Source organism: Aethalodelphis obliquidens, unplaced genomic scaffold (assembly GCF_003676395.1).
Source record: "Aethalodelphis obliquidens isolate GAN/ISIS:26980383/991018 unplaced genomic scaffold, ASM367639v1 scaffold4, whole genome shotgun sequence".
Taxonomy (NCBI): domain Eukaryota; kingdom Metazoa; phylum Chordata; class Mammalia; order Artiodactyla; family Delphinidae; genus Aethalodelphis; species Aethalodelphis obliquidens.
The window spans coordinates 69,798,526-69,820,841 of NW_020837948.1; the positions used below are offsets into that span (position 1 = coordinate 69,798,526).

General features: G+C 40.5%; 1 protein-coding gene across 3 annotated transcripts in view; it reads left to right on the top strand.

Moving 5' to 3' along the window:
- ELOVL7 (ELOVL fatty acid elongase 7) overlaps positions 1-22,316 on the top strand; it is a 72,292-nt gene that overhangs the window by 35,533 nt on the left and 14,443 nt on the right. For 2 of the 3 annotated variants that reach the window (XM_027101055.1, XM_027101056.1), the window contains exons 2-3: positions 12,551-12,648; positions 19,596-19,786. In XM_027101055.1, the coding sequence (XP_026956856.1) occupies positions 12,585-12,648; positions 19,596-19,786 (255 nt within the window). In that variant the 5' untranslated portion in view covers positions 12,551-12,584. Of the gene's footprint in view, positions 1-12,550; positions 12,649-19,595; positions 19,787-22,316 lie in introns of those variants that run through there. The other variant, XM_027101057.1, reaches the window with a different exon arrangement.

Below are 22,316 nucleotides of genomic sequence, written 5' to 3' on the forward strand. Positions count from 1 at the left end.
TTTCCATGGCTTCTCTTTCTGTTTTATAAACATGGTGTTCACTGAGAAGGTGCCCTTTGCCGTGTTTCCTCCTGCATTATTTATCACAGAAATGTATTCTGCTCCCATGTTATCAGCGCTCTTTATTTATAGTTAATGATGACCTTAATCCTGAGCTCTGATTCTGGGTGTTTCTCCAAGTTGGCTGAACATTTTCACTTACTGTGTTAGTTTGCTAGTGCTGCTGTAACAAAGTTCCACAAACTGGGTGGTTTAAATAACAGAAATTTATTGTCGCACAATTCTGAAGCCTAGAAATTCAAAAGCAATGGGTTGGCAGGGTCAGTCCCTGCTGAGGTTGTGACAGAAGGGTCTGTTCCAGGCCTTTCTCCTTCATTGGTAGATGGTCACCTTCATGTTCATATTAGGTTCTTATATGCACGTCTATGTCCAAATTTCCCCTTTTTATAAGGACATCAGTCATATTGGGTTAGGGCCCACCCTAATGATATCGTTTTAACTTGATTACCTCTACAAAGACCCTATTTCCAAATAAGGTCACATCTGAGTATTGGAGGTTAGGATTTCAACATATGAATTTTCAGGGTCACAGTTCAACCCGTAACACTTGATTGTTCACTTCATGCCACAAATATTTTCTGCTACATGCCAGGCAGTGGTCTAGGCGCTTGGGAACACAAGGATAATTAGGCCTAATCTCTTCCTCTTGATGAGCGAAAAGATAAGAATTAATAAACAGGCATTTTCAATACTGTGCAATAAGTGTTATCATAGATGAGATGAATTGTTATGAGAACACCTTAGTGGTACACCTCAGCCCGACTGATTGAATCAGGGGTGGCATCTCAGAGGAAGCAATGCTTATGCTGGATTCTTCCCAACAGAATGCAATCGCTGCATTGTCTTTCTCCCTGCTTCCAAACCACACCCTCAGTCACCCAGCCCTGGACTCTGCTACCCAGATAATCTTTTCAAGCACCACTTTGATTAAGATATTTCTCAGTTGAGAAACCTGTAATGACTCTTACTTTGTCAACAGAGTTAAGTCTAAAAAATTCTTTTGCTTGGCTTTTGGGTCGTCCACAGTCAAGTACCAACCCTGGAATCTACCTTTCCTGTGTTGACCTTTCTATTGTTCCCCTCTTTCACTCTGTGCATTATCAAAACAGACTAACAAACATTCTGGAAATGCAGTTGGAGATTTTCTATAATTTTGTGAAGGCAAGGTTTTGATTTTGTTTCCTACTATATCACTGGCACCTAAAGCAGTGCTTGACCTATAACAGATACTTAAGAATATTGGTTGAATAAGCAAATGAAAGAACTTTCCCCTGGAGGTCCCTCTGCTTGTGATGTGCGCCTCTCCTCTGTCCCAGGTGCACACATTTTTGCCTATTGAAATATTATACTCAAGGTTCAGCTCATATGCTCTCCTCCATTATGCATTTCTTCTGGGTCACATGTCCCAGATGTGAACCTTCATTCCGAGAGGCTGTAGTTGTCTGTGTGAACTGTTCACGTGACTCTGCATTCTGCTTTGCATTTTGGGTATCTGTTTAGGTGTTTATTTTTCCTTCCAAACTGAAGGTTGTTGGAATTCAGGAACCATATTTTAAAAGTATCCTGTTCAGCACTTCCTTGCACAACAACAGATGCTCAAAAAATACTTTTTGTTTGAAGAGAAAATGAACAAGAGGGGTATCTCATTCATTTGAAACAAAGTAGAGAAGAAGACCTAAGGGATGGAGTATTTGGTCTGGCCCCCTTGCCTTGCCTTGTTTTTCTGAGTTTATACTTCAAAATTAATTCAGCAGATATTTATTGAGCACCTACCCATTTTACTCAAGGAATTGTACTAGGACTTAGATTACAAATAGGAATTAAACTGCCCTTGAGGTACTTATCACTTCTTCTAACAGAAAAATGAGTCCTATTGGTCCTGGTGGTCTCTTTAGTCTATTAGTCTAGTGGTTCATATATATATAGTGTTATAGTTTCCAGAGGCATCTAATTTGTACAGTTTTTCAGATGCTTTTCTCTTCTCAGATTTGTCGAATTTTCTAGAATTCTCCCACATGTTGAGGCTGCCTGAGGGCAGGGCCCTATTTTCATCTTCCTATTCCCTACTGCCTAGCACTGAGTTTACAGCTGCTGGTGATTTGAGCAGGTCCTTTATTTACCCTAAATGTTCTCTGACTCTTCTCTGAGTTGGCCTTGCCTCTCCAATTACAGACTGCTGTCCTGGGACCTGAGATGCGGCAAAGACACTGATTACTCTGCTTAGCCTGGGAAGCCCTCTGTTTTCATAAGAGTAATAGTAAGCACAATAAATAGTGCGTTTAGCATTTTGCTAAAGGTTTTACATGAATTGTATTTCCTAGTGGGGCCTTTTGCTAATATCATTGGTTTCTAGGATGCTTTCATTTCTAACAAGTTGTCATATTAACATGTTGAGGTTGTTAAATGAATATCTAAACTAAAGTCTGTCTGCCTCGTACATACTCATGAGTCAGGATTATGTTTCAGAGCCAAAGCAGGAATGTAATCTAATGTATATAATAATGTATATAATGTGTGTGTGTGCATAAATATATATATATATGTGTAATGTAAACCAGTCTGGTGGGTCATGCATATACAGTGTTATGTTATCCGGAGGCATCTAATTTTAATAGGTCCCTCTTTCAAGGGAAAGTGAAGATGTGAAAATCAAGATGAAATAATAGAATTGTAAGGAAAGGAGGGGATGGTAAGGATATTTGTTTTGAGGTCCTGCTTGACATGGAAAGTAGAGCTCTTAAACCTGATTGAAGGGCAGATCTGAGTCTATTCATACGGAGAGAGTGTTAATATGTAACTCCTATGTCATTGTTATTGGGAGTGGGAAACACCCATTTTACTTAAACATGCTGTATACCAGTGAGAACAACATTAAGTTTGTGGAAGTGGTAATAACAATTACAAGTGTGAGTCCAACTCTATGCTGTCTGTGTTTATGGACTTATAACATATTATCTGTATCATCAAAGAGGCTGTGGCACAAGGTAATTCCAAATATCAGACATGTAAAGGTCACTAGAAAGTCTTATATGGTGTTGCAAAACATGCTTAACTTATTAATCATGTTTTGTTTAAACAAACAAAACAATCAAGATTAGTCTATCCTGAACACACATCACCAGGGTGAGCAGAGAGCACTTAGATGGGTGGGTTCCCTGTCAGACCTTCGTTCATATCTGAACTATCACTCCAGAGTAATCACCTGAAGTCACAATTTAAGCAAACATTGCTTCTCAAAGCTAACCTCCCTTTCCTCCTCGTGGGTTAATCAGCCTTCTGCCTTTTTCAGGCTCCTGCTTCCTCCCTGAAGCCATGTGCTTTCCCACACGTGCGGGGTGGGAGCCAGCACAATACCAATTACCCTGTAGAAACCACTGCAGGCCCAATCCTTTTTCAGTGCTTGGTTTGAATATGGGCACTTGATACAATCCTGGGAGGAGGTGTTTTAGGGGCCTCTGGGAGCATTGGGAAAGGTTTTAAACCTCCTAAAAAGAGACACAAAGAAAAGACCCTTTTACTACGCTGGAAGAAGGTGTATGAGAATGTGATATTTTGGAATGCCTGTCACCATCTTTTTCCACAAAAATGACAAAACAGAAATTTCAGAAGAAATTTTCCTACCTTTGGACTCCTTTTTCTATGAGATAACACATCCTCTTACTGCTTAAGCCATTTGAGTTGTGTTCTGTTATTTGCAAATGAAAACATCATCCCTGATACTATAACATTCCCATTTGAAAAACAGAAAGTTAGGCGTTTAGTATCTTTATTTGATGTTTGAGTTGATCAGTTTTGTTTGCCTAAAAGACAAGGCTTATATTCTAATTTTCTGTAACTTCCTAAGACCTCAAATGTAGCAGTAATTTTCTCTTTTCACAAATGCTTGAGAACTTCAAGCTTATTTCACCCTTGAAATAGGAGTTTAGTTTCCCTACATTCTGGGTGTGTATGCTGACTCAAAGATCTCCCAGATTTCACATCTGTTGAAATTATTTTGAATCACCAGAGAAATCTTTTCCAATATTGATTGCACCTCCTGTTCCTGCCCTTCTTGACCCAGATACCTTATCATATCCTAGTGACATTCATTTGGAACCCCTTGTCACGAATCATGCCTATTCCTCATATTGTGGGTGTTGTCATGTCAGAGAATGGTTTATGCAGTATTAAGAAGTTCCCAAACCTGGCCCATCATCAAAGTCTCCCCAGACATACTAACTGAATCCAAATCTCTCTCTAGGTAATTATGACAATCAACCAGGTCTGACAGCCACTTGTATTAGGGGTATAGAAGAGAGGAAATTTGTACTGACCTGATCCCATACATAAAGTAAATGGTTTCAAACCTCCCTTGACAAAGTCAGCATATAAGAACAAAATTTTATTTTGTTATAGCTTAATTTTTAATTTTAATAAAGCTTTCTTTATTCTTTGGGCATGGTAGGAACCTATTTCGGTCAACTCTAAATGTGACCACCCCTCTCTCCATCACCTCTCAGCAAGTTAGAAAAAGCTTATGTATAAGTTAGAAGGAGGGGTCCTTTAGTTTCCATGGCCTCTGTCCCCACTGCCATCCCCTGAGATGTCCAGGGTCCTATCAGGTCTTTGACCACTAGTCCATACAGGTCTGTGTTGTTGCTAAGCTACATGATTCCTTCATATTTTACAGCTCTTCTGCAATACTTCCACATCTATTGAGTGTACTCAGAAGACTTTCTGCTGCCCTTGCACCATGCTGGAGCAAGAGTAACTCTCTATGGATGCCTAAGGCCCCATCAGCCACCTGTTCCCGCTCTACCCAGGCAGCAGAGCCTGACCCCTTCTCCTCTGTTTCCCTAATACTACTTGGCACCTCACCAGGGCTTATTGCCCTTTTCTCTGAGATCTGCACTAATTGCTTTCCCTCTGACTTTCTCCCTTCCCAAGCCTGAAGCATGCTCTTCTGTGCTAGGAGGAATGGAAACCTCAGAGGTTTCCTCCTAGATCTCTTGTCTATGCCCTTGAGTTCTTCTGTATGGCTAAGTACCTAAGCTTTTGTAACTCAGAATCTAGGATTAAACTTTCTGGGTTTTTGCCTTCTATGTTGTGTTTCATTCCCAAGGTGATTTGCATTAACCTAGCTGATAAAGGAAATACCAGAGAAACACAAGTTCATATATGTATGTGAAGCATTAAAATAAAACACAAAATCCTGTATGGTAAGTGTAAGGAACATGACATGTTTTTTGCTTCTGCTGTGTGTGTGTGTGTGTGTGTGTGTGTGTACGTATAATTGCAGTACACACATGTATATAGTAATTAATAAAATTGAAAATCTGTACGAAATAATTTTTCACCGAGTCTGTTCATGTTCTAGATTTACTTTCTTTAATTTGCGTTCATAATAAATGACAAAGGGAAAAAGGATTTAGGATAATATGCTGGCAAGTACACTTCCCACATAGTTACCTCAGGCTACTTTACATTTATTCCAGTAATATTGCCATAGCCCTAAACATTTCTGGATTTGTTCCTTTGCAATTCACAAACCGTAAGTTGAAAATCTTAGTAAATTATGATAATCCCACCTCCACTTCCCCCATTCCCACCCCCACTTATCAATATGTAGCTCAGCTTGATCCGTTTACCTTCAAAACCACTCTTATGATTAGTTATGAGCTTGATTTTTAGAAGCAGTAGACAAAGATTTTTCTTCCTTAAAGCCAATTAAATGAAATTCTGAAAAACTCTGATGTTGATTTGTAAAGAAAAGCTCAAAAACTGCTTTGAACAACAGTATCACTGAAATAAATATATAATTGCCAAAGTGATTACCCTGAAGCAAACTACTTTTATTTAGATGAAAAAATGTTGGTAGTTTACTTTAAACCAGTGCTTCTCAACTAGGGATGACTTTGCCCCCCAGGGGACATTCACCAATTTCTGGACACCTTTTTGGTTGTCTCAGCTGGGGAAGGGGTGTTCCTGGTGTCTGGTGGGTGGAGGCCAGGGTTCATGCTGAGAATCCTGCACTGCTCAGGGCAGCTCCCCACGACTAAGCATTGTTTGGCCAAAATGTGGAGAAAGATGAGGTTGAAAAACCCTGGTTTAAACAAACAAATGATCCCTTTTAGTCATTGCTCACATTTTAATACACTTAAAAGTTTCTGATCCCCTTCCCCCAGACTTAGGCAGGTCAGCTGTTTTGTTCTTACCCTGCTGCCCTATTTCTATTACAGACCTCCATCCCTCTGCTGGTACCTGCCTTAGCTCATTTCAGTTTATGTGTCCCTGAGCAGCATCTGGGGCTAGCCAGAAGTGTTCTTGCAGCTTTGTCCCTGATGTCTGATTTAAAAAGCAGAGATCAGTGGGGAGCCCAGAACCTCCCAAACATCAAAGAGAAAGGGAAAATCATAGGGCCCTGCTCTGGAGTGATAGGCATGCCCTAGGAAAGCCATACGCTGCCTCTATCCTCCTTTCCCTCAGGGAGAATGTCCCAGCGTAGTTTGCAGGGTTTGGACAAATCTTTTTACATGAGGGTTCACCTGTAAATGGTTGGCCATGGTTTTTGATTTCTGGACTCCTGCCAGGTCCTTCCCACCACAGGCAACCCTAAGGTCATGTCCCCATCTGAGTAAATTCCAGCAAGAAGTCCTCCCAGCTGAGTGCTGCCTTGTGAGTCCTGTTGAGATAGATCTCAAAGTGATCAGATTCCTCAAGCTCACTCTGTCCTGGTGTTAGCATCTATGTGGCTTTGAAGAGTTTCCAGGTAAGCTGTAGGTGTCAGGCACATTTCTCAACTTGACATCTTTAATATAGGTCTAAAGAAGCTAGTCTGGGCAGATTAAGTCCCTTTTTTTAAAAAAATTAATTAGTTTATTTATTTTTGGCTGCATTGGGTCTTCAGTTGCTGCACGCGGGCTTTCTCTAGTTGTGGCAAGCCGGAGCTACTCTTCGTTGCAGTGAGTGGGCTTCTCATTGTGGTGGCTTCTCTTGTTGCGGAGCACAGGCTCTAGGTGCGTGAACTTCAGTAGTTGTGGCTCGCGGGCTCTAGAGCACAGGTTCACTAGTTGTGGCACACGGGCTTAGTTGCTCCGCAGCATGTGGGATCTTCCAGGACCAGGGCTCGAACCCGTTTCTCCTGCATTGGCAGGTGGATTCTTAACCACTGTGCCACCAGGGAAGTCCCTAAGTCCCTTCTTTACCAAGTGGTCCAGTTGCCATGTGATACTGTCCAAAACAAGGAGTGGAATTCATGGGTTAGTTGCAGGTGCTGGTCAATGAAATAGCAGCACCAGTTCCCCGTCAGTGAGCTCCTGTTTACTCTAATCCTGCCACATACATTTGACGCCTTTGGAAATGGGCTGAGCTCTGGCAGGGAGCCTTTTTCTCTTCCCCTGTAGCACCTGCCTGTCTCTTCCACCCATAGTGAAGGTTTGGTAATTTGTCTACTGTTTTTGAGTTTTAAGTCTCTGCTTCACATTCATGGAGCCCTGACTATTCTGGCATCTCCAGATCTGAAATTTTATGTCATTGAGTATTTAAAATCAGTTATTAAGGTCCTAGTTCTGCTGTCAGCTAGAAGATATCTCTGTACCTTCACCACATAGAATAAGTTTCTCCCCATATCTATGTACCATTGCCTAGCAATCAAGGGTCCCTGTTGAGGGGGGAGGTCTGGGTTGGGACTGGGGAGATATGCCTGGCTCTAGCCCGGGGGTAGCACTGAATTTATAGGACAACTCAGGTTGCCCCCAATTCATTTATCAACAGTTTTCTAGTCTAGTCCCTATAATGTAATATTGGCATCCGGTCCATCACTGTCCCAGCTTATAAGGAAATTCTCAGCAGTTTGTTTAGTTCCAACAAGCTAAATGGATCAGGTTTCTTTTCATGCCCCATCCCTACACAATCATGCAGGCTCGTTCTCTTCTGGTGGGCCCACAAGGGTTAAGGACTGTTGGATGGCAGGTTATTTACGAGGAAAGGATCCGTGACAGAGTTCCACTCCAGTAAGCTTGAGACAACAGATCCCTTTCCTGCCTCTCCAGTCCGCCCTTTCACCTGCTTGAAGGGCATCTACTTCTGTCTCTCCCTCCCCTCTCTCCCCGCCCCCCCGATGTGAGTTATTCCTCTGACAACCTTCTCCCTCTTCCTCCATCTCAGTCTTGTATAGTCTTCTGGATTAGAAAAGCCAGCTCTCTTTGCTGCCTGTGAATATTACTGAACTGCATTAGACTGTGGTTTCTTTGAGGCTTCGTGCTTTAGTGAGGGCTGGAGAGAGGAAAATGGCCTATGTGGAATGAGTGGGGGGAAAAGAGGAGGCAGGGCTTCCACAGAAACCAGTTTAATACTTTGAAATGTAAGCCCACCATATGCCCTATAAAGTAGAATCTTTCACTCTGATTCTGAATAATTTAAACAGCATTATTTTGGTAGTTTAATTATGAGAATAATGGCTCGAGGTCTGTTACATCAGCAGTTAAGGTGAGCTGGAAAGTAGCTTTTATCGTGGTCTAAAGCACTCCTACCAAAACCACTGGAAAACATCAAGGGAAGAATCATTTATAATTTGTGACATACCAGCTCTTATAATGAAAGTAGTAGACTTTTCTCTAGATTTGTCCCATATACTGCCACTCAACTGAGTTTGGCTGGATGTTTTCCATTTAAATTGGTACAACTTATCTCTACAAATGATAATGTCTGACTCTGATTGAATATTCATTCTTTATCAGATTCTGTGCTCTAAACTTTAGACATATATGTTATCTCATAAGAGTCTTCCAGACAACTCTGTGAGTTTATTTTATCTTGGTAGGTTGTAGAATTGCCATTTTACAGATAAGGAAATTGAACTTTAATTTTGCCCAGGGTCACACAGCTCGTCAGTGGTGGGATTCAAACCAAGGTCTCTGCGATCCCAGAGCTTCTGCTCCTACCCGCATATCACACCTTCACTACAGAAATCATCTACAGGAAAACCAGAATCCAGGCTGACTCTGGCAAGTTCCTGGCATCACCGTAGCTAATTTGAGTCTGAACTCAGCTTGAGGACACTGGATGTATCAGATCAGAGGCCATGCTGAGATACCACCCTGGACTGGGAGAGGTCCTCTGGAGTGGACAGATCCTTGAGGCATTAAGATTAAAATCCCTCTTTTGTGTTTATGTGCAAGTGTGTATGGGTGTTCAAGCAACGATGTCCCAGCAAAAGTGCAGCTGATTCCATTCTTTTTTGTTTGTTTATTTAAAATACTTTAACTCTTTATTTTTGTATAGGTAATATAGTCACATGAGTCAAGACCCAAACAGTATAAGCTCTTCCTCCCATCCTTTCGGCCCAGTTTGTACCCCGATCCCTTCCCCATGGATATCTTTTCAGAGTTCCTTGTATGATAACATATATAAATGGAAATTTATATTCTTATTCCTTTCTACCTTTTCTGTATAAAAGGTAGTCATTTAAAAATTCTGTCCTGGGCTTCCCTGGTGGCTCAGTGGTTAAGAATCCACCTGCCAATGCAGGGGACACAGGTTCGAGCCCTGGTCCAGGAAGATCCCACATGCCGCGGAGCAACTAAGCCTGTGTGCCACAACTACTGAGCCTGCACTCTAGAGCCCGCAAGCCACAACTACTGAAGCCTGCGCACCTAGAGCCCGTGCTCTGCAACAAGAGAAGCCACTGCAATGAGAAGCCTGCGCACTGCAATGAAGAGTAGCCCCCGCTCGCCGCAACTAGAGAAATCCTGTGGGCAGCAACGAAGACCCAACACAGCCAAAATTAATAAATAAATAAAATAAATTTATATATATATATAAAAATTCTGTCCCTTCCTTTGCTTTTTTCACATAGACATTTATCTTGGATATTTTTCCATGTTAGCACACAGAAAGCTTCCTCATTCTTATTTACAATGGCATGGTATTTCCTGGTGTTAGACATATCATCATTAACCAATCAGTCCATTTTTAATAGACATTTGGCTTGTTTCCAGTCTTTTGCTCTTACTGACTGATGCAATGATTAAGCTTGAATATATGTCATTGAGCATATGTGCATATATCTCTATAGGAGAAGTTTCTAGAAATAGGATTGCTGGCTTAAAAATATGCGTTTATAATTTTTTTACTGATAATGCCAAATTGCACCAAGGGTTATACTAATTTGCACTCCCACCAACAAGGTATGAGTTTCCCACAGTCCTTCCAACAGAGTGAACACATTTTTGGATTTTGGCCCATCTGATTGATAAAAATTTTTGGACTTTAGTCCATCCAATGCAATAAAATATTGTAGATTTCTTTTTTTAAAACTTTTTAAAAAATTAATTAATTAATTAATTGTAATTTTGGCTGCGTTGAGTCTGTTGCTGCACGCGGGTTTTCTCTAGTTGTGGCGAGCGGGGGCTTCTCTTTGTTGTGGTGCCCGGGCTTCTCATTGCGGTGGCTTCTCCTGTTGCAGAGCATGGGCTCTAGGCACATAGGCTTCAGTAGTTGCAGCACGCAGGCTCAGTAGTTGTGGCTCACGGGCTGTAGAGCGCAGGCTCAGTAGTTGTGGCGCATGGGCCCAGGGCTCGAACCCGTGTCCCCTGCATTGGCAGGTGGATTCTCAACCACTGCGCCACCAGGGAAGCCCCGTATATTTCTTACTATGGTTAAAGTTAAGCAACTTTTCGTATGTTTAAGAGCCATTTGTATTTCCTTTTCTGTGAAATTTGCCCATTTTTTTCTTGGCTTATAGGTCTTTTTCTCATCAGTTTCTAGGAACTCTTAATATATGGGGGAGAGTAGCACTTGTCTGTATTTTAAATTGAACATATATATTTTTTTCTGTTTGTCATTTGGTTTTTTTCCTTTCTTCTTCTTGATTTTCATATGGTTAAATTTGTTAGTCTCCTCTTATGTCTTATGGATTTTAAGTCAAAGTTAAAAAAGAGTTTTTCTACTCCAAGGTTATAAAAGTGTTCTCCCTGTTGTCATCTAGTACTTTCATGGTTCTTTGAAATTTTTACTTAAATCTTTGATATATTGGAGTTTATCTTGGTTTTTAGTATAATTTTTGGATCCAACCTGTTTTTTGCAGTTGACTATCTAGTTGTACAATACCATTTACTCAGTAATTGCTGGTAATTCAGTGCCTACTGGTTTGAGTTGTCACCTTTATCATATACGATATGTCTTTAAAAAATACATATATACTTTATATATGTATATTCTAAAATGTCTTTATCTTAGAATGCTAGAATAAAGTCTGAATATTTCTGTTGCAGACCTAGAGGGTTTATTTTTTATTGTGGTAAAATATACATAATGTAAAATTTAACATTTTAACCATTTTTAAGTGTAAAGTTCAATGGCATTAAGTATATTTGCATTTTTGTGCAACCGTCACCACCAGCTATCTCTAGAACTTTTCATCTTCCCACCATATGACTTGAAATCAAACCTACTATTCATTTTATGATGCACCATTCCTTTGTAAGGTGTGTGCTGTTTTCAGAGACGTTAAAATTTGGGAAAGTGTACATCTTAGAATTTATGAAATATGGTATTAAAACCCCCAAAGTTTTTGGTGTGTTTCTGGATGTTCTGTTCTATTCCATTGGTTTGCCTCTTCATGTGCTAGTGTCACACTGTTTTAATTACTGAATATTTAGAATATCTTTTAATACATGATAGAGCTAGTTTTCCCTCATTGGCCTTCTTTTTCAAAAGACTTCTTTTTCCAGCTGTTTTTGTCATCAGTCCAGATAAACTAGGCAACTTCTCTTTGGCTCTTGTAGATCTTTTCCTCCCTCTCTCTACCTCTATTTCAATTAAATTATAAACACTTGAATATAGAAGATCTTCTTACTCCTGAAGGTCAGCTAGAAGTCTGGATCAGGTCTTCCCTGGTGGCGCAGTGGTTGAGAGTCCGCCTGCCGATGCAGGGGACGCGGGCCCGTGCCCCGGTCCGGGAAGATCCCACATGCCGCTGAGCAGCTGGGCCCGTGAGCCGTGGCCGCTGAGCCTGCGCGTTCGGAGCCTGTGCTCCGCAACGGGAGAGGACGCAACAGTGAGAGGTCCGCGTACCGCAAAAAAAAAAAAAAAAAAAAAAAAGTCTGGATCAGAGTATCTTTTCTGAAAGTTTGTCATCTTGACTTTCTTCTGGGTTTTTACTTCAACATTGCCATGGGAGGTACAGCCCATTCCTGACCTATATTGTTTCCGTAAAGGGAGATAGATGCTCCTATGACAGTTCTTAGAATCACTTACTCCTTTTGCATCTCGTACATAGAACATCAGCTTTTTGAGTGAATTAAGCATTGTCCTTATGATGAAAAGTCTTAAATGTTTGCAACTGCATCAGGGTTTAATGTGGTTCACTAATGCATTTACCCTCAGTAAGTTTGTTGTTTTGCCAGTTAGTCCTATTAAATTTTTAACATTTTTAATATTGTATTAGTAGAAACTTGGCTTTATTTGCATCCATAGATCATAAACACATCTCTTTTTTGTTTGACTGAAGAACCCATTGTAAGGGCGAGTAAATCCTGTGGAAAATGGCCTTCAGTGATCTTACATCGAGAACCGTGCGTCTTTATGGTAATTGGATCAAAGATGCAGGTAAGTAACCAAATTTCTTAACTATGGCTCATCCTTCTTTTTCCTGTCAGATTCCCATATTTAACAGGATTTCATTGAAACAGAACGAGAGACTTTGCAACTTAACACTCCCTCACTGACACCCCACATATTGATTTTTATTACTAGTTAATGAAGTGTCAAAGATTTCACTGAAGATATGTACAAAGATAGAGGTACGCAGATGATGTTCATTACGATGTTTATAATAGTGAAGAGAGCTTTAATATCCAAGGAAGGGAACTGGTTAATAAATGATGGTGCATTCCAACTCAGTAGCCATTAGAAGTGATTTTGGAGGCACAGGGCTCTTAGGCTTGATTCTGCCCTAATGCTCCTAAGGGAAATAACAGTTACTGCCAACAGTGGCTCTGTCCAGGATGACTCTTGAGTGGGAAGGGCCGCAGCCCCCAGGGGCGTATCAGAAAGGATGGGGAGCGTTTCCTAGGGTAACCCCTGAGTAATTCTAGAAGGACCAGAGTAATTCTCCCCTTGCCCATTAGAAAAGTAAAAATCAATGTTGTTGAAGAACATTTAATGCCATAGGAAGAAGTTTAAAATACATTAAATGAAAGCAGCTTATAAAACACCACATGTATTTTTTTTTGTGAGGGTTAGCAGTTATCTCTGTGTGGTAGGATTATGGGTAATTTCTATTTCCTTATCTATGTCTGCCTAGATGTTTTTAAACCACACAAATGTATGTTGCTTTTATAACTACTACGAAATGTGTTAATAATATAACAAAGGTAATTTTTTTTTTTTAAAATAGACAGGAATCAGCACATTTTAGAGCTGAGATGGACTTAGGTATCATGAAAGCTACCTCCTCATGTTAGAGTTGGAGGAACTGAGGCCCAGAGATGTGACCTTCCCAACGTCATGGTCAGTTGTTAGCAGAAAAGATTAGAACCTATGTTTCCTGATTAGGATTAGTATTCTGACATTTCACATTTGAATTACTTTCCACATATTCACCACCATCACCACTTCAGATTAGTTCTTACCCATCAATTAGAAATCACATGTTCACCAGATCCAGGGGGAAAAGTGTCACCTCTTGATACCTACCACAATTGAAATTATATTCCAATTTACACTGATTTCAGGAAAGATACACTGTTTCATGATTGCTGTCTTTCTCAGTAGACTACTGAAGACTAATCTTATTTCACTGAAAAAGGTCCTAACAGTTTTGCCCCTGAAGAATGCCAAGGACCTGAAAGAGATCCCATAAATAAAGAAGCTTCACTCTGGTGAATGGAGAGTTAAGGGAATTTTTATATTTTCTCATTTTTTCTCTTAGTTTTTCAACTTATTATGGTGCAGAGAATTGTAGGTTTCTTTAGAGGTCATCTTTCTCTGAAGGTTTACAGTAGTTCTCATAAATTCAGTAATTTAAAAACTAATTTTTTTGTTTTCTAATGGTTTTTATTTTTATTTATTTATTTTAAAAAATATGAATATTTTAATTTCTTTTCAAAGTAGAGGTGTAACTTGCTACCTGAACTCTCACGATTTAACCTTGAAAACCAAGTAGATTTGGGTACATTTTTTAAAATAGACCTGTTTGGAAGAATAGATCCCTTACTATCCAACTCTTGCTATTAACTATCCCAATTGCAGGAATCCAAGAGATTCAGGTAATTCATATCCTAACTCAGACGATGATGAGTATCTATATAGTGCTAGAAGTATAAAATGTTTTAAGATGAACTACTTCTGAATTCCACTTCCACTTTTATTCATGGGTCAACACTTTATTTTTATTAGGAATACTTACATTGGAAAGCCCAGTAATATTAGGTCAGAAAAAGGAACGACAAAGGGGTGGAGGTGGTTAGGGAGAGGCAAGGAGAACCCTGGAAGCAGTGTTGCAAACAGTGCAGGGAGGAGGAGAGAAAGAGGCAGGTGATGGTACCTATCTGAAGCTAAGCTAATTTAAAGTCTTGAGAGAAGAGGAAGGGTAGGGGTGTGTAGTGAGAAGACCTAGATTTAAGTTCTGACACTACTGTGAACCAGCTAGGTGATCTTGAACAAAGTATTTATTGTCTGTGGGTTTCAGTTTCTTTGTTAGCAAAACAGAGATGAGAATGGTATCCACCAGCTACCAGACAATACGCATGAAAATGCTCTGTTGTTTGGGAAATATCCCTACACAACCGGTGGTGGTGGTTGATGACTGATAGAGCATTTCCATCTTCAAACACTTTTGATATAGCATATCATTTTTTTAAAAAGTTTCTCCACATTTTCTTTTCCTGTCAAAATCCAGAAGGGTTAAAATGTTTTGTGTTGAGATTTATAACTTTATGAGAACACTATCGCGTGTAACTGGAGAGGTTTTTTTGCTTCTGCTTAGTGTGGTATCGATCTCTGAGAGCCATTAGGAATCATTTCTGGCCATCTTAGTCCAGTTTTACTTTGCCTACCCTCTGAAGGTCTGAGCCCATGATCAAGTGCCAAGAATTTCAAGCGTATTCTTGGCTTTGGCCCTAATCCTGAGTAGACTTTGGAAAACTTAATGATATTCATTGGTTTTCTGATTGCTAGAGAAGTGGGGGTCATGCATAGTTATTTCATGTGGAAAATTCCACAGCTACAGAATTTAAAAACAGTTTAATTAATACTTAAGCCATAAGAGGGTTTATTGTGATTCTTAGATATGACATGTCAAACCTTGAAACAGTGCTATAACATTTTTGTGTGTGTGTGTGTGTGGTACACAGGCCTCTCAGTGTTGTGGCCTCTCCCATGGCGGAGCACAGGCTCCTGATAGGCAGGCTCAGCAGCCATAGCTCACGGGCCCAGCCGCTCCGCGGCATGTGGGATCTTCCCGGACCGGGGCCCGAACCCGTGTCTCCTGCATCGGCAGGTGGACTCTAAACCACTGCGCCACCAGGGAAGCCCTATAACATTTTTAATGTTTGAAAAGCAACTTTCCTTGCATTTGGATAATAATGATGATGACTTTTCAGACATAGTTGTGATTTTTTTGCAAGAAGACAATGTCTGAGTAAGATTTGCTGCCACTCTGAACCTTTAGTACTTCACAAAGTATGAGAGGTACATGTTTGCTTTTCCTTCCAGCTTCTTCATCTTATTGGTGCTTATACCTTTAAAAGGGTGTACTCTTTGAGCTAGTACATGCTACTTAAGAAGTGAACACACTCTTAAAAGTAGTTGGTGGAAAAGTTCATTAATATTCTATGTATGTGGCCCTTGTACTCTCCTGTACTCTCTTTAGAACGCTCTTAGAAAAGCATTATCGGGCTAGTAATAAGTCAGAACTCTGGTAATCACTGGGTCATGGGCTCTCAGACAGCCTGCCCTCCCATCCTCTGCCTTTATCTTGGTTCTGCTCATAACACTTAAGCCCAACTCCGATGCTAAATACAAGGTACATGAAACTCTCCCTCCCTCTCTAGGGAAAACAGAGCTCACTTGACCCCTGATCCTTTTGTAATTTGTGGGATCACAGACTGAGGCAGAATTAACTTTAAACATTGTTGAGCAGCCCCCTCTACAACCCCCTTATGGAGTCACCAGCCACACCTGGCTTGTAGACGTCTCATCACTGGGAACCTCCTGCCTCACATAGAAGTGGGCTCCCTATTCAGAAAGGTATCACTGTTGCCAAGAGAGAAGGCAGGAACAGTGAGCAGTCATCAAAGTCGTGGACATATTAGGACTTTGAATTTTATTCGCTCAGCAGGGAGAGCTAATTTAAGCAGAGGAATAATCTGAGCAAAGCTTTACTTCTAGAAAGTGAATTTGGCAGTTGTATAGAGACAAGACATAGCAGATTGGGTCAGGAGGCAGGGAAATCACATAAAAGATTATTGCAGAGCACCTAGTGAGGAGTACTGAGGACCTCAGTGTAGGTGAAGGAAGCACTGAAGCCCTGGTTTATAACGTTGATGGTTCATCACGGTCACCTTGGCAGCTTTTTTCAACATACAGATGCCTGGGACCCATGCCGAGTCTTTTTTTTTTTTTTTTTTGCTATCTGGTTTATAAATATTCCAGAGGTGATTCTGCTGTGCTGACAAAACTGAGATCTGCTGAAATAATAGTAGCCGTGCTTACTGAGCAATTTGAGGTTGTGCCAGGCTCTTTACTCAAAATAACTCACTAAATCCTCTCTGAGCTACCTGCTGTTTTATGCCCAATTCACAGATGAGGAAACTAAGCACGGAGAAGTTAAGTCGGTGGCCTCAGGTCACATAACAAGTCAGTTATGTGAGAGCCAGGATCAGAGCGCAGACTGAAATAGGATGAAAAAGCTTGGTGTTTTGTTGTGTTATTTGCTTTGAAAATAATATGAAATTAAATTAGCTAGCTTTTCCTAAAAGATAAGATTTTTTTAAAAATCTGTAGAACTGGAAAGTCACACTCAGGATTCTTAAAAAAAGGTGTGTGCTTAAAATGTTAAATTACAGGAAAAATGATTTATTTAAATCATTTTTAAATAAAATGAGCCAGCCCAGCATGCATTTCCTGGCTTTTTGTTTCTCCTACTGCTACCAGCAGCAGAACAGAAATATGATGTCATTTGATACCCACGTACCACCCCTTCCCCCCTCCCCTGCCACCACTGAGCTAATGAAAGAGTACAATAAAATATTTCTGATTCAGGAATTCCTTTGCTGACGAAAACAAAAGCCCAAAAAACTAGTTTTCCATCATGCCCGTGATGTCCATTAATAACAGAAACATTTAAAATTCCTTATAAAGAAAAAGGAAAAAATAAAAATCACCCATATTGTCCCCATCTGAAGGTGATAATGTTAACATTCTTCCAGAAGCCTTCTTTTAGTATTGGTTTTAAGTCTTTATTTCATTGGAGATAAAAACTTGACCTATTAATATGGTTTATGATGTTCATATATTTAAGGTTTGGATTACCCACTGATGGAAAAAATCCGTCATTTATAAATTTATTTTGGCAAAGGGCTATCTTTCCTAAACGGTGCTCCACAGAATGTTAGTTCCACAAGGTGTTAAATAGTATTCTACAAAAAAACAGGGCTACATGGCCAAGTAAGTTTGGGGAATGCTGCATACCACCATTCTCATCTTGGCAATTCACAACAAACATGAAGCACTAAGAAATCATGCAGAAAGGCACTTGTTTGTTTAACCTAGCATTTCTAGTAGCCTTTCCCCACTTTTTGTGGAAAGACTTTAAATAGCTTTCTTATATTGCATAGTTTGGGACATGCTTGGATAGGATACAAGGTAAGGCACAAACTCATTTTTCTCCCAGGTAGTCAGTTTTCCTATTTACTGAATCGTCTCTCCCTTCCTGCTTGCTTATGAGGCTTTCTTTATCGTACATTAAATTCCTAAATATCTTGGGGTCCCTCCTAGAGCTGACTTTTGGCTTATGTATTATTTCGAGATAGAGCATCTGTCAGTATTTTTGAGGGAAGCACATTTGAGTATAGAATAAATCACCTTTAATAGCTACAGCCATGCCCTGGTATATCTGAGTATCAAATGTGAACTTTCCAGCAATAAAATTGAGGCCAAGTGAGTCATCAGGTGTGGAGTCTATTGAAGAAATTTTTGCATTGGGTAGGAAGTCAGACTTGAAGGGATATGCAACGTTTTTTTGGTAATTGGCCACATCATTAGCAGTTTCAGTGGGCAAAGGCTGTATTCCCCCCACCCTTTTTCCCAATTAACAAGAATGATGGTACTTAGCAACCTAAGGTTAGTCAAGACTCAATTTTGAGTCAGATGTATTTAGAAACTTGTCCATACATATTTTCCTTTACAATATTCTGGCTTCATGAGGCAATTTAGTAAAATTATACCCGAACTACTTAAGATTATAGAATTAATCACATTTCATCTTGAGTTGCAAGTTTTAATTGATCTAATTCTCATGGCCTGGAACTAGCAGGGACCACGTGAATTTCTTTTTTACATGGTTGTGAGGCTAGTACTTTTTTGTTTGTTTTTGTTTAAAATATCAGATTGATTAGCCCACATTTTGGACACCTAGAACCCACATTTTAGATACTTAAATGATGCTAAATCCCCTTTCAATTGTATGATACAGTATACAGAAAACTTTCCCCCAGTTTCCTTGGGGAAAGAAGAAAGTTAAGGAAAAGCAAAACCAAACATATTTATATATATAAAAGCATGTCTGGATGGAGAAACTCTAACATGTTACTGGTGGTTATAGACAGATGATAAAAGTTTGCTGGGGGCTTCCCTGGTGGCGCAGTGGTTGAGAGTCCGCCTGCCGATGCAGGGGACACGGGTTCGTGCCCCGGTCCGGGAAGCTCCCACATGCCGCGGAGCAGCTGGGCCCGTGAGCCATGGCCGCTAAGCCTGCCCGTCCAGAGCCTGTGCTCTGCAACGGGAGAGGCCACAACAGTGAGAGGCCCACGTATCGCAAAAAAAAACACACACAAAAAACAAACAAACAAAAAAGTTTGCTGGGTATCTTCTGTTCTTCAGATTCAACTGTGTACCCCTGGTAGAATGACCAGGATGAACTACATCCATGGGCTTGCTCCCCTGCCCTCTGGTTTCTGGTTGAGTTCGGCGACTGGAGAGAGAGGGAGGAGGGTGAGGCTGGGGTATTGATTTCCCTGGCCCCTTATTTGCAGGATTGCCGTGCTGGCTGAATCCCTCAACTGAAGGTCACAGCTCCTCACCAGAGGGGCTCCTCCATATGGCTCTCTCCTGGGTTCTGGTAACCACTACCTCCTTTTGCCCTTTGAGCCTCACTGTTTCGAGCTCCATCACAATCCCTGGTGATTTCCCTTGGCACATCCTAAAAATAGCAGTGATCACTGACCAAATAGTCCACCGTCAGCGTTAGGATCTAGGTGCTCACTTAAATGCTGGTTACTGTCAGTTATCTCTTCGCTAAATGGATGTGCACTTACACCTTGTTTTTCTCTTAGATCCAAGAGTTGAAGACTGGCTTCTCATGTCCTCGCCTCTGCCACAAACTGTCATCCTGGGACTCTATGTCTATTTTGTCACATCCCTGGGACCAAAGCTCATGGAGAATCGAAAGCCCTTTGAACTCAAGAAAGCGATGATAACGTACAATTTTTTCATAGTACTCTTTTCTGTGTATATGTGTTATGAGGCAAGTGTCTTCAGTATTCCTAACGGGAGAATTTTGCCTGAGTCTTTATGTTTGTCTGTCATGGTGTTTCTTGTTATGACTGTAAGGGTAACTCTCCAAGATTTAAGAAATTTCAGAAACTTAGCTCACTAGAGTAGATGTTTGTCAAAAAATTGTTATATATAGACCAGATATTGAACTCCTTAGAGGATCTCAGTATAGTCTGCCTCACAGGTGGTGAGAAAAATTAAGTCCAGGGACTTGCACGCAGTTAGCCATAAAAGATGATTGAATGAGTCCATGAATGTTAAATTTTAAGGAAACTCAGAGTTGGAGAAATTAGATAACTTACCCAAAGTACTGTAGGTGGTAAGTGGAGGACTGATATTTGAATCCAGGTCGGTCTGACATCAGAGCTCATCCTGACTCTAATGAGTTGACATCATCATGGTAGCAGCTTTGGGTTCTGCATGCCCTGATGACCTGTTAGGTGGTAGACTGTTTGGTTTGATTTAGCTGGGCTCTGTTGGGGACAGAGAACTTAGACTCATACAAAGCAGTAGGTGAGGGAAGCCGTCCCTTAACTGTCAGTAAGAGAGGTGGAGAACTTCTAGGACCCAAAAGCAGACTCATGTATGCTCTCTCTCCCCTCTGCTGATTACAAGTCTCCCTTACCTGCTTTTCTGGGATATCTTGCTTCTCTTCCAATGCTGGCTGGCTTCCTCATCCTATTCTCCTTACTTCCTCTGCAGCATAGCCTATGCTTCCTCACAGCTGGGTCCCAGGAGGGCCTCGCATGACCTCTCCAGCCTCTCTAGACACCATGGCCTCTGCACATGCATCCTTCCAACCTGATTCCTGCCACGGATCCACCTGATCAGATCATCTTAAATCTGCTCTGGCCTCATTTCTCACAGCCTTCCTGAAGTCTGGACTTCCTTTGCTGCCTTCTACTTTATTTCCAAAATTAACTCACAGGTCACCTTACTCTCCTTTCTGGAGCATAAGCAACTGAAAGGGAAGGAGTAATAGAATAGAGCTAGGGAGCAGAAAAAATACATGCTTTGGGCAAGTTATCAGAGATAGGATATTGCCTACTATAGGACAGTGCTAAGAACAGACCTGGAAGCCAGGAGACCAGGGACTAGTTAGTCCCAGTTGCACTACTAACTAGCTACCTGATTTTGAACTAGTCATTTAAATACTCTGGGCCTCACTTCTCTCTTTTTATAGAGTCAGGATTGACCTTGTCTCTCAGATCCCTTTATGCTCTGTGTGTGGTTGTACCATTGAATGTGATGTCCCCAAATATATTTCTCTGCAAGGAATCCAGTTATAACCAGTAAATTTTGGTTTCTGTTTTAGCAATTACAACATAAAAGGTTTGAGAATATCTGAATCTGAGAGTTTCTATCTCCCATTAACCAGTAATACTAGAGTAACTTATATGCAGTTTTGGGGTTTTTTACCTGCCAAATATAAATTATTACTCTTCCTTTGTGAAAGCCTAAAATATAGACATATATGTCAAAAGCTCTGCAGGCTTTTGGAATGTTCTTAAACTTAATATCAGGAAAGCATTAAGTTCTACTTTCTATTTAAACAAAGACTTTTGACAGCTGAGCAGCACATCACCTCCAGGACACATTCAAACGCATGGTTTATTGGGTGGGGCACAATTACATTTGCTCTACAGAGTGAACCCCTCTACTAGGGATGTTAGGGCAAATATGAATAAGGTGAGAGGAAGTACATCAGACTAAAGGAACCCACGTGCCTCATTTTATAGCGATGGTTTGAGTGTGCTAGTTACTTGGCACCAGTCAAGAAATAAAGAGAGACCAGTGAAGACCCTGAAGAAAGCTACATCCCACAGCTTCTCCTATTTGGTGCAGCACTTGTTTGGCATAGGGTAGCATGGGGAATCAGTCATCCCCATCTGAGTGGATGGACTTAGAGTGTTACTTGCATCAGTCAGAAGTGAGTCCAAGTGCAAAAGAATAGGAAGATGCTCACTGACAGATCAGGATTTTGTAAAACAGATTTAACTAGTTCTGTACCACATTCTCTTGTTCCTTTGAGAAAATTCATTGACTTGTTTTTGTAAGATACTTTTCTCACCCATGATATATGTCTTATACTTTTCTGAATCTTAATTCTCAAGATTTCATAATTTACCAAGTTAATAGTGTGATTAATTTATATTACAAATAAAGCTAGGAGCTAGTATCAATCAAAAAGGATAGTGTTTTTAAATACCACAGTGTAAGTAGTTTTTCTTTCTCCTTCATTTCTTTTCTTTTTACCATTAAAGTGTCATTCTGATTATGCCTCATAAACTTTTGCCTTTAGAAGTTAATTTACTGTAAAGTTGTCATTTCAGCTTTAACAGTAATTAAAAGTACAAACTTGTAATGTAATAGAAAATGATATAATCCTTATGCTGAGAAAGAAGACATCCTAGTGAAGATGTTGGCATTCGTGAGAACAGGACTCCAGAGAAGAACTGGTCATATTGTCAGAACAGTAAATTAAGCCAGCCATTTAATAT